At 37.8% G+C, this 12,871-nt stretch overlaps 1 protein-coding gene across 3 annotated transcripts; it reads right to left on the bottom strand.

The window, feature by feature from the left end:
- Positions 1–487: 487 nt before the first annotated feature.
- On the bottom strand, positions 488–12,384 carry LOC110495389 (cobalamin trafficking protein CblD). 3 transcript variants are annotated; one of them, XM_036951660.1, is made up of 8 exons: positions 12,274–12,384; positions 11,676–11,714; positions 11,405–11,552; positions 9,456–9,676; positions 9,167–9,275; positions 8,329–8,447; positions 1,657–1,743; positions 488–1,477 (listed from the first exon to the last, which is right to left on the bottom strand). In XM_036951660.1, the coding sequence occupies exons 2-8, from the start codon at positions 11,682–11,684 to the stop codon at positions 1,262–1,264; spliced, it is 909 nt and encodes a 302-aa protein (XP_036807555.1). In that variant the 5' UTR covers positions 11,685–11,714; positions 12,274–12,384; the 3' UTR covers positions 488–1,261. The 3 variants fall into 3 exon arrangements, with proteins under 3 accessions (XP_036807555.1, XP_036807557.1, XP_036807556.1); XM_036951662.1 differs by lacking the exon at positions 12,274–12,384 and adding an exon at positions 11,976–12,267; XM_036951661.1 differs by lacking the exon at positions 12,274–12,384 and adding an exon at positions 12,073–12,267.
- Positions 12,385–12,871: the final 487 nt, after the last annotated feature.

The raw sequence follows: 12,871 nt of genomic DNA, 5'->3' as shown, positions 1-12,871 counted from the left end.
TCTGGCCGACAGACTGGGTGGTCACAGTTCCAAACCAAACCCATCAGTCCTTCTCAAATCAGTGTTTAACCTAAAGTTTTTAGAGGTGTGAAATGAGATGTTTCTCTTACCCAAACAACATACTCTTTGTCCTGGGAACACTTTACTAAAAGAGAAGGCCCAGAAGTCATATTTTTATGGGACTCCCAATCACGGCCATTTGAGATACAGCCTGGATTCGAACACCTGTAGCACTGAGATGCAGAGTAACGCATTACCTCAGGCATATCCATTTCAATTTCTTCTAGTGTTTGTGTTCCCTAATTAGCGCTAGGAAATTAGCAAAGAGTTAATTGCATTGTTTACATTTCTAATCGTATGCAAGGAGGACAGAGGACAAACTGAAAATCTCTTTTGGATTAGCTATTCATTATTTTGTTTAGTGTTGTGTGTTGCCTCACAAGTCGCTACTTTCTTACTTACATTAGATGATTGAAGGACTGAATGATGTGTACCATACCAGCAACATAGACATTTTAATTCATTATGGTGGAAACGTACAACAGACTCCTCCAGAACACCATATTTCTATTCCCATTGTGCAAGTGAAGGAAAACCCTGTACAGTAGCAATACTCTGTAGACACTAGATTAGCCTGAAAGTGTTAACTATATTAGACTAGATTCAATCCGTAGTGCTGAATTTGAGTGTTACAGCACGATATAAATGTAAAGATTATTTCAGATTGAACTGAGATATGCAGCGTTTACCGTGAATGCGGAACATTGCCTTCGGAGTTATATCTCACGTCTCTTCAGCACCAAGGCCAGGAAAAGGGCCCTCAGTCAAAGGTAGCTAGGTGGTTTAATGGGTGTTTAAACACAGCAGTCAAAGGGATCTTCCTCAGTCAAGTCTTTATGATATCATCAGAGTCAACGACAGATCGCAGCACTACTGTACGCAACCTACCTGTCTACTTCCAAGTACATAGTTATATAGCCTGGTCCCAGATCTGTTTGTGTCCTCTTACCAACTTTGGCAAGACAGCACTAACAGAACAACACAAACAGATCTGGGACCAGGTTAACATAGTTAGGCATGCGTCTGAAGACAACGACCCAGTAGAACTTCCTCTCCATGCTGGTGTGGTGAAGACAACGGCATAATGGGCAACGATTTTCCTCCAAAACAATCCAGAGTGAACAAACAGAGGTCAGGGCACAAACAGTCTTTTGGATAGTGAGATACATCATTCTCACATGGTGATAATAAAATATAAAAACTAGTCCCCGTCTTCGAATGCACTTGACTGGCCTTGAAGTCTTTCCATGACGTGACTGTTAGCAGGTGCAGTGGTGAAAACAGTTCCAACAAACGTAGGTGTTCCCCTCAGGACGTGACGGATAACTGTGCAGGATCCAGAGGCCTCGATGTGGAAACCTAGACGGCTCCACTCCTCCTCTTTGAGTAGTGGGTGGTTGGAGTGAGATCCAAAGAACTGTGGGACAAGACAAAGGAATGATGTGATGTGGTTGTCTTGAAGATTACATACTGTCTCCTGGAAAATATCTCAGATTGATGAAGTACAGTAAACAGTACATGAATATTACATATGTATTACACATTATATAGATATGTTGACATAAACAAACAAAAACAGGTAGGAGAACAACTCACAGCTGATCCTGATGAGGGGTCAATGAAGTCAGCCCAGAAGCCAGCTGTCCACAGAGCAAAGCAGATTTCCTTAGCACCACTAACAAACTGGGAAATAACAGAAAACATATATTATCTGTCAGTAGTCAAACTAACTGAAATAACAGAAAACATCTAGTATCTGTCAGTAGTCAAACTAACTGAAATAACTGAAAACATCTAGTAGCTGTCAGTAGTCTAACTGAAAACATCTAGTAGCTGTCAGTAGTCAAACTAACTGAAAACATCTAGTATCTGTCAGTAGTCAAACTAACTGAAATAACAGAAAACATCTAGTATCTGTCAGTAGTCAAACTAACTGAAAACATCTAGTATCTGTCAGTAGTCAAACTAACTGAAATAACTGAAAACATCTAGTAGCTGTCAGTAGTCTAACTGAAAACATCTAGTAGCTGTCAGTAGTCAAACTAACTGAAAACATCTAGTATCTGTCAGTAGTCAAACTAACTGAAATAACAGAAAACATCTAGTATCTGTCAGTAGTCAAACTAACTGAAAACATCTAGTATCTGTCAGTAGTCAAACTAACTGAAAATATATAGTATCTGTCAGTAGTCAAACTAACAGAAAACATCTAGTATCTGTCAGTAGTCAAACTAACTGAAAACATCTAGTATCTGTCAGTAGTCAAACTAACAGAAAACATCTAGTATGTCAGTAGTCAAACTAACTGAAAACATCTAGTATGTCAGTAGTCAAACTAACAGAAAACATCTAGTATCTGTCAGTAGTCAAACTAACAGAAAACATCTAGTATGTCAGTAGTCAAACTAACAGAAAACATATAGTATCTGTCAGTAGTCAAACTAACTGAAAACATCTAGTATCTGTCAGTAGTCAAACTAACTGAAAACATCTAGTATGTCAGTAGTCAAACTAACTGAAATAACAGAAAACATCTAGTATCTGTCAGTAGTCAAACAGAAAACATCTAGTATCTGTCAGTAGTCAAACTAACTGAAAACATCTAGTATCTGTCAGTAGTCAAACTAACAGAAAACATCTAGTATGTCAGTAGTCAAACTAACAGAAAACATCTAGTATGTCAGTAGTCAAACTAACAGAAAACATCTAGTATGTCAGTAGTCAAACTAACTGAAATAACAGAAAACATCTAGTATCTGTCAGTAGTCAAACTAACAGAAAACATCTAGTATGTCAGTAGTCAAACTAACTGAAATAACAGAAAACATCTAGTATGTCAGTAGTCAAACTAACTGAAATAACAGAAAACATCTAGTATCTGTCAGTAGTCAAACTAACAGAAAACATCTAGTATCTGTCAGTAGTCAAACTAACTGAAAACATCTAGTATCTGTCAGTAGTCAAACTAACTGAAAACATCTAGTATGTCAGTAGTCAAACTAACTGAAAACATCTAGTATGTCAGTAGTCAAACTAACAGAAAACATCTAGTATCTGTCAGTAGTCAAACTAACTGAAAACATCTAGTATCTGTCAGTAGTCAAACTAACTGAAAACATCTAGTATGTCAGTAGTCAAACTAACTGAAAACATCTAGTATGTCAGTAGTCAAACTAACTGAAAACATCTAGTATCTGTCAGTAGTCAAACTAACTGAAAACATCTAGTATGTCAGTAGTCAAACTAACTGAAAACATCTAGTATGTCAGTAGTCAAACTAACTGAAAACATCTAGTATCTGTCAGTAGTCAAACTAACAGAAAACATCTAGTATCTGTCAGTAGTCAAACTAACAGAAAACATCTAGTATCTGTCAGTAGTCAAACTAACAGAAAACATCTAGTATCTGTCAGTAGTCAAACTAACAGAAAACATCTAGTATCTGTCAGTAGTCAAACTAACAGAAAACATCTAGTATCTGTCAGTAGTCTAACTGAAAACATCTAGTAGCTGTCAGTAGTCAAACTAACTGAAAACATCTAGTATCTGTCAGTAGTCAAACTAACTGAAATAACAGAAAACATCTAGTATCTGTCAGTAGTCAAACTAACTGAAAACATCTAGTATCTGTCAGTAGTCTAACTGAAAACATCTAGTATCTGTCAGTAGTCAAACTAACAGAAAACATCTAGTATCTGTCAGTAGTCAAACTAACTGAAAACATCTAGTATCTGTCAGTAGTCAAACTAACAGAAAACATCTAGTATCTGTCAGTAGTCAAACTAACAGAAAACATCTAGTATCTGTCAGTAGTCAAACTAACAGAAAACATCTAGTATCTGTCAGTAGTCAAACTAACAGAAAACATCTAGTAGCTGTCAGTAGTCTAACTGAAAACATCTAGTAGCTGTCAGTAGTCAAACTAACTGAAAACATCTAGTATCTGTCAGTAGTCAAACTAACTGAAATAACAGAAAACATCTAGTATCTGTCAGTAGTCAAACTAACTGAAAACATCTAGTATCTGTCAGTAGTCAAACTAACTGAAATAACTGAAAACATCTAGTAGCTGTCAGTAGTCTAACTGAAAACATCTAGTAGCTGTCAGTAGTCAAACTAACTGAAAACATCTAGTATCTGTCAGTAGTCAAACTAACTGAAATAACAGAAAACATCTAGTATCTGTCAGTAGTCAAACTAACTGAAAACATCTAGTATCTGTCAGTAGTCAAACTAACTGAAAATATATAGTATCTGTCAGTAGTCAAACTAACAGAAAACATCTAGTATCTGTCAGTAGTCAAACTAACTGAAAACATCTAGTATCTGTCAGTAGTCAAACTAACAGAAAACATCTAGTATGTCAGTAGTCAAACTAACTGAAAACATCTAGTATGTCAGTAGTCAAACTAACAGAAAACATCTAGTATCTGTCAGTAGTCAAACTAACAGAAAACATCTAGTATGTCAGTAGTCAAACTAACAGAAAACATATAGTATCTGTCAGTAGTCAAACTAACTGAAAACATCTAGTATGTCAGTAGTCAAACTAACTGAAAACATCTAGTATGTCAGTAGTCAAACTAACTGAAATAACAGAAAACATCTAGTATCTGTCAGTAGTCAAACAGAAAACATCTAGTATCTGTCAGTAGTCAAACTAACTGAAAACATCTAGTATCTGTCAGTAGTCAAACTAACAGAAAACATCTAGTATGTCAGTAGTCAAACTAACAGAAAACATCTAGTATGTCAGTAGTCAAACTAACAGAAAACATCTAGTATGTCAGTAGTCAAACTAACTGAAATAACAGAAAACATCTAGTATCTGTCAGTAGTCAAACTAACAGAAAACATCTAGTATGTCAGTAGTCAAACTAACTGAAATAACAGAAAACATCTAGTATGTCAGTAGTCAAACTAACTGAAATAACAGAAAACATCTAGTATGTCAGTAGTCAAACTAACAGAAAACATCTAGTATCTGTCAGTAGTCAAACTAACTGAAAACATCTAGTATCTGTCAGTAGTCAAACTAACTGAAAACATCTAGTATGTCAGTAGTCAAACTAACTGAAAACATCTAGTATGTCAGTAGTCAAACTAACTGAAAACATCTAGTATCTGTCAGTAGTCAAACTAACTGAAAACATCTAGTATGTCAGTAGTCAAACTAACTGAAAACATCTAGTATGTCAGTAGTCAAACTAACTGAAAACATCTAGTATCTGTCAGTAGTCAAACTAACAGAAAACATCTAGTATCTGTCAGTAGTCAAACTAACAGAAAACATCTAGTATCTGTCAGTAGTCAAACTAACAGAAAACATCTAGTATCTGTCAGTAGTCAAACTAACAGAAAACATCTAGTATCTGTCAGTAGTCAAACTAACAGAAAACATCTAGTATCTGTCAGTAGTCTAACTGAAAACATCTAGTAGCTGTCAGTAGTCAAACTAACTGAAAACATCTAGTATCTGTCAGTAGTCAAACTAACTGAAATAACAGAAAACATCTAGTATCTGTCAGTAGTCAAACTAACTGAAAACATCTAGTATCTGTCAGTAGTCTAACTGAAAACATCTAGTATCTGTCAGTAGTCAAACTAACAGAAAACATCTAGTATCTGTCAGTAGTCAAACTAACTGAAAACATCTAGTATCTGTCAGTAGTCAAACTAACAGAAAACATCTAGTATCTGTCAGTAGTCAAACTAACAGAAAACATCTAGTATCTGTCAGTAGTCAAACTAACAGAAAACATCTAGTATCTGTCAGTAGTCAAACTAACAGAAAACATCTAGTAGCTGTCAGTAGTCTAACTGAAAACATCTAGTAGCTGTCAGTAGTCAAACTAACTGAAAACATCTAGTATCTGTCAGTAGTCAAACTAACTGAAATAACAGAAAACATCTAGTATCTGTCAGTAGTCAAACTAACTGAAAACATCTAGTATCTGTCAGTAGTCAAACTAACTGAAATAACTGAAAACATCTAGTAGCTGTCAGTAGTCTAACTGAAAACATCTAGTAGCTGTCAGTAGTCAAACTAACTGAAAACATCTAGTATCTGTCAGTAGTCAAACTAACTGAAATAACAGAAAACATCTAGTATCTGTCAGTAGTCAAACTAACTGAAAACATCTAGTATCTGTCAGTAGTCAAACTAACTGAAAATATATAGTATCTGTCAGTAGTCAAACTAACAGAAAACATCTAGTATCTGTCAGTAGTCAAACTAACTGAAAACATCTAGTATCTGTCAGTAGTCAAACTAACAGAAAACATCTAGTATGTCAGTAGTCAAACTAACTGAAAACATCTAGTATGTCAGTAGTCAAACTAACAGAAAACATCTAGTATCTGTCAGTAGTCAAACTAACAGAAAACATCTAGTATGTCAGTAGTCAAACTAACAGAAAACATATAGTATCTGTCAGTAGTCAAACTAACTGAAAACATCTAGTATGTCAGTAGTCAAACTAACTGAAAACATCTAGTATGTCAGTAGTCAAACTAACTGAAATAACAGAAAACATCTAGTACCTGTCAGTAGTCAAACAGAAAACATCTAGTATCTGTCAGTAGTCAAACTAACTGAAAACATCTAGTATCTGTCAGTAGTCAAACTAACAGAAAACATCTAGTATGTCAGTAGTCAAACTAACAGAAAACATCTAGTATGTCAGTAGTCAAACTAACAGAAAACATCTAGTATGTCAGTAGTCAAACTAACTGAAATAACAGAAAACATCTAGTATCTGTCAGTAGTCAAACTAACAGAAAACATCTAGTATGTCAGTAGTCAAACTAACTGAAATAACAGAAAACATCTAGTATGTCAGTAGTCAAACTAACTGAAATAACAGAAAACATCTAGTATCTGTCAGTAGTCAAACTAACAGAAAACATCTAGTATCTGTCAGTAGTCAAACTAACTGAAAACATCTAGTATCTGTCAGTAGTCAAACTAACTGAAAACATCTAGTATGTCAGTAGTCAAACTAACTGAAAACATCTAGTATGTCAGTAGTCAAACTAACAGAAAACATCTAGTATCTGTCAGTAGTCAAACTAACTGAAAACATCTAGTATCTGTCAGTAGTCAAACTAACTGAAAACATCTAGTATGTCAGTAGTCAAACTAACTGAAAACATCTAGTATGTCAGTAGTCAAACTAACTGAAAACATCTAGTATCTGTCAGTAGTCAAACTAACTGAAAACATCTAGTATGTCAGTAGTCAAACTAACTGAAAACATCTAGTATGTCAGTAGTCAAACTAACTGAAAACATCTAGTATCTGTCAGTAGTCAAACTAACAGAAAACATCTAGTATCTGTCAGTAGTCAAACTAACAGAAAACATCTAGTATCTGTCAGTAGTCAAACTAACAGAAAACATCTAGTATCTGTCAGTAGTCAAACTAACAGAAAACATCTAGTATCTGTCAGTAGTCAAACTAACAGAAAACATCTAGTATCTGTCAGTAGTCAAACTAACAGAAAACATCTAGTATGTCAGTAGTCAAACTAACAGAAAACATCTAGTATGTCAGTAGTCAAACTAACAGAAAACATCTAGTATCTGTCAGTAGTCAAACTAACAGAAAACATCTAGTATCTGTCAGTAGTCAAACTAACAGAAAACATCTAGTATCTGTCAGTAGTCAAACTAACTGAAAACATCTAGTATCTGTCAGTAGTCAAACTAACTGAAAACATCTAGTATCTGTCAGTAGTCAAACTAACTGAAAACATCTAGTATCTGTCAGTAGTCAAACTGAAAACATCTAGTATCTGTCAGTAGTCAAACTGAAAACATCTAGTATCTGTCAGTAGTCAAACTGAAAACATCTAGTATCTGTCAGTAGTCAAACTGAAAACATCTAGTATCTGTCAGTAGTCAAACTAACTGAAAACATCTAGTATGTCAGTAGTCAAACTAACAGAAAACATCTAGTATCTGTCAGTAGTCAAACTAACAGAAAACATCTAGTATGTCAGTAGTCAAACTAACTGAAAACATCTAGTATCTGTCAGTAGTCAAACTAACTGAAATAACAGAAAACATCTAGTATCTGTCAGTAGTCAAACTAACTGACAGTTAACAGACAAGAAAACAGTTCACCAATAAAGGGGAGGTACAGAGTAAGACCTTCAATAAGTACGCAGGCCTACAACTCCAAAATGTGATGGCAGAATAATTTACTGAAATTAGTATCACTGAATCCATATCAATGGGAAACAACCAGTGGACATTCCAACTCACTTTGTGAAGTAGCTGTTCTCTGTCGATCACTTCTTTGTCGATCACCTCACATCTTGTGTGTTTCACCGTGACAACAGTGATGGCGCTGGCTGGGGCCGAGGGGAAATAGGATTCAAACTCTAACAGAGGAAATGAAGAGACGTGTTACACATTCAACTGCTAGCTAGCCAATAGGCCTACAGAAAAGTCAGCTATCACCCACTTGGACAACATTAGTGACGTTAGCAATGCAGTTACTTCCCCCTAGTGGACATGGCTGTGTGCAATATAAACTGACGTGTGTGGGCTGCGGTTGATAAAACATGACATGAATGGGGGCCTCCCGGGTGGCGCAGTGGTTAAGGGCGCTGTACTGCAGCGCCAGCTGTGCCACCAGAGACTCTGGGTTCGCGCCCAGGCTCTGTCGTAACCGGCCGCGACCGGGAGGTCCGTGGGGCGACGCACAATTGGCCTAGCGTTGTCCGGGTTAGGGAGGGTTTGGCCGGTAGGGATATCCTTGTCTCATTGCGACTCCTGTGGCGGGCCGGGCGCAGTGCGCGCTAATCAAGGTTGCCAGGTGCACGATGTTTCCTCCGACACATTGGTGCGGCTGGCTTCCGGGTTGGATGCGCGCTGTGTTAAGAAGCAGTGCGGCTTGGTTGTGTATCGGAGGACGCACGACTTTCAACCTTCGTCTCTCCCGAGCCCGTACGGGAGTTGTAGCGATGGGACAAGATAGTAGCTACTAAAACAATCGGATACCACGAAATTGGGGAGAAAAAAGGGGTTAAAAAAAAACGACATGAATAGTTAATGTTATGATAATATAAGTATGATAAGTATGACTACACCATGCTACCTTTCTTCAGCAGCTCAGGACAGGTCTGTATAGAACAGTCCACATTGGGCTGATCAAAGTAGTGCTCTGCCTTGCGGACGCTCCTCGATAACATGTGACCAATTTTGCCCTACAAAGAAAAAACATCTAAGTATTCAACATATAACTCTACCAGTATGAAACATAATAGAAATGTTTTTAATTATATAAATATATTTTTGAAATGTTTAAGAATAATATCCATTTTTATTAACAATTGAATAAGGACACGTTTCTTTAGTTAAGGAGTTATTGTGAGTGACGTATTTACCTGAAACTCGCTGACAAACTGGGCCATTACAAACTCATGTCTCTCGTTGCTAGTAGCAGCAGTCAGAACGTCAGGTACCGTCCTGTGGACTGGGCCTTTAATCCTCTGGTCTGCCATGCCTTCCAGGTGAAAGTCAAAGCCTGAGTTACCTGGCAACTGGAACCGCTGGTCCTGGGGGCCAAATGGTCCCATGTTCTCATCAGGCCATACTGTCCTAGGGCCTGGTAGGGAGAAAGAGGAGTGTAATACAATAATGTTAAATCTGTTAGACAATGCATGTTCTGCCTAACAGTAGCTATAGTTATGGAAAGTTTGAGATCATTTTCTCAGTTTCATTTTTAATTCATACAGTGCATTCGGAAAGTATTCAGACCCCATAACTGGTAACTAACATTTTGTTACGTGACAGCCTTATTCTAAAATTGATTAAATTGTTTTTCCCCTCATCAATCTACACACAATACCCCATAATGACAAAGCAAAAACATTTTGTATTTTTTTGCAAATATTAAAAAATAAAAAAAACGGAAATATCACATTTATAAAAAGTATTCAGACCCTGTACTCAGTACTTTGTTGAAGCACCATTGACAGCGATTACAGCCTTGAGTCTTCTTGGGTATGACGCTACAAGCTTGGCACACCTGTATTTGGGGAGTTTATCCTATTTTCTCTCAAGGTCTATCGGGTTAGATGGGGAGCGTCACTGAACAGCTATTTTCAGGTCTCTCCAGAGATGTTTGATCGGGTTCATGTACGGGCTCTGGCTGGGCCACTCAAGGACATTCAGAGACTTGTCCTGAAGCCACTCCTGCATTGTCTTGCTGTGTGCTAAGGGTTGTTGTCCTGTTGGAAGGTGAAACTTCACCCGAGTTTGAGGTCCTGAATGCTCTTGAGAAAGTTTTCATCAAGGATCTCTCTGTACTTTTCTCCGTTCATCTTTCCCTCGAAAGTTTCCCAGTCCTTGCCACTGAAAAACATCCCCACAGGAAAAATAGTTCAATCTTGGTTTCATCAGAAAGGGGAATCTTGTTTCTCATGGTCTGAGAGTCCTTTAGGTGCCTTTTGACAAACTCCAAACGTGCTGTCATGCACCTTTTACTGAGGAGTGGCTGCCATCTGGCCACTCTACCACAAAGGCCTGATTGGTGGAGTGCTACAGAGATGGTTGTCCTTCTGGAAGGTTCTCCCATCTCCACAATGGAAATCTGGAGCTGGTCACCTCCCTGACCAAGGCCCTTCTCCCTCATTACTCAGTTTGGGCTGGGCGGACAGCTCGAGGGAGAGTCTTGGTGGTTCCAAACTTCTTCCATTTAAGAATTATGGAGGCCACTGTGTTCTTAGGGACCTTCAATGCTGCAGACATTTTTTGGTAACCTTCCCCAGATCTGTAACTCCACACAATCCTGTCTCAGAGCTCTATGGACAAGTCCTTCGACCTCAAGGCTTGGTTTTTGTTTTGACATGCCCTGCCAACTGTGGGACCTTATATAGACAGGTGTGTGACTTTCCAAATAATGTCCAATCAATTGAATTTACCACAGGTGGACTCCAATCAAGTTGTAGAAACATCTCAAGGATGATCAATGGAAACAGGATGAACCTGAGCTCAATTTCAAGTCTCATAGAAAAGGGTTGGAAAACTTACGTAAATATGGTATTTATGTTTGAATCTTTTTAATGAATTTGCACCGAAAGAATGTAACCTGTTTTCGCTTTGTCATGATTGGGTGGTGTGTAGAGTAATGAGGGATTTAAAAAAATATCTAATACATTTTAGAATAAGTCTGTAACGTAACAAAACGTGGAAAATGGGAAGGGGTCTGAATACTTTCCGAACTCACTGTAATTACAATTCATAACTCAAAAACACACAGGCCAAAATACGGTCACAGTTAGTCGTAAATGAGAAATTAACCAGTGTTGTGGTCCATATAGCAGTAGCCTACCTGAGTCTGAGTCCCCACGTGACACGACAAAATAAGGCTCATCAGAACCAGCAGCTGAGAAGGTTCGTATCCAGCCCACCCTGAGCGCAGCTAGGGCCTGACGCCCTGACGACTGGGTCATCACCAGCCGGGCTCGGCCACACAGCACCTACACGGTTATTAATCAAATCAATCAGAGGAAAAGCGTCAATCACCCTAGCTACAGTACTATAGCACAATACGATTACATTACCGTCTATTATATGTTGTAATGTAAAGGTTTAGTACTTACACTAGTCATCCCGGTGGCCCTCTGTCACTAGTTTCACACCTGAAGATGTGGAAAGAAGATGAATACTACATGTGTGACATTACATAATAGGACAGCTAATAACCCATGCAGCACAGACAGAATACAGCAGACAGTTGGGAAATATAATTGAATTGATCAAACGTAAACTTGATATTGCAAGTTAGCTTGCACGGTTATATACTATGAGTGTTGCCTTAGCGATTGCGTCATATTGTTGTTTACTGCCATGCGTTTGACTATCTAGCAAGTTAAAAGGGACAAAAACAAGATGATACATACGTATTCGATACAGCTAACTAGTGTTGTTGTTGACAACAGGCAATGGCAGACAGCCTAGCTATGCTAATTAGCTTGGTAGCTAAAAGAGCTGACATACAAGTCCAGTCTTGTTTGTTTTGATCGGCTGCACTCTCACTTCTAGTTCGCGACAGACGTAAGTTTGAGATGACAATTTCATAGTTTTCAAAGTTACATTTAAATGTAAACATACACCATTACAACACGATGATATGCGTTAAGTTCCTGAAATATTCGAGTGAATGTGTGCTGTTTATGTAAAGGAACATAACGTTCTTACCTAATCAGACGACTATGTACGCTGCAGCACGTCCGCACGTATGCGAGTTCACATGACTTGAGAACAGTATACGACGAGGGACAAACCGAGCTTTTTGATTGTATGTGTTATTAGAGGATGTCCGTCAGATGGCAGCATATCTACACGAATCAGGAAAAGTCATTAAAAAAAATGTATAATGGAAAAAGCCCACCTAGGTCGACTGCTGTTCAATAAAATAACCTTGTTGAAATTGTGATAGCTATAATCACAAAAAAAGTAGTCTACTGATTACTAGACCTCTGTAGTAATATACTACTTGACAACTAAGGCATATCTTTTAGGGTATTGGAAATAATTATAATCAGTGACTCCATTCACCATCCATCCGTCTCCCACTGAGCTATAGGCTTGACCTCCCATAGAGATGTATTATTGCAGCCTCCCTCATTATAATACATTATCATACAATCAGAAGGTATTTACCTTTGCTGCCAATGATATAACCATACAGCCTACTCTATTGTGGACTGACCTTCCACCACCAGTAGACAGAGAGAAGCTGGATGTGAAGAGTTAATGCATTTTCCCCTGAGCAGACTCTTTCATCTAAACTGAC

Source organism: Oncorhynchus mykiss, chromosome 18 (genome assembly GCF_013265735.2).
Source record: "Oncorhynchus mykiss isolate Arlee chromosome 18, USDA_OmykA_1.1, whole genome shotgun sequence".
Taxonomy (NCBI): domain Eukaryota; kingdom Metazoa; phylum Chordata; class Actinopteri; order Salmoniformes; family Salmonidae; genus Oncorhynchus; species Oncorhynchus mykiss.
Note: the sequence above shows the minus strand (reverse complement) of the source record. Positions and strands in the feature narration are given on the sequence as shown.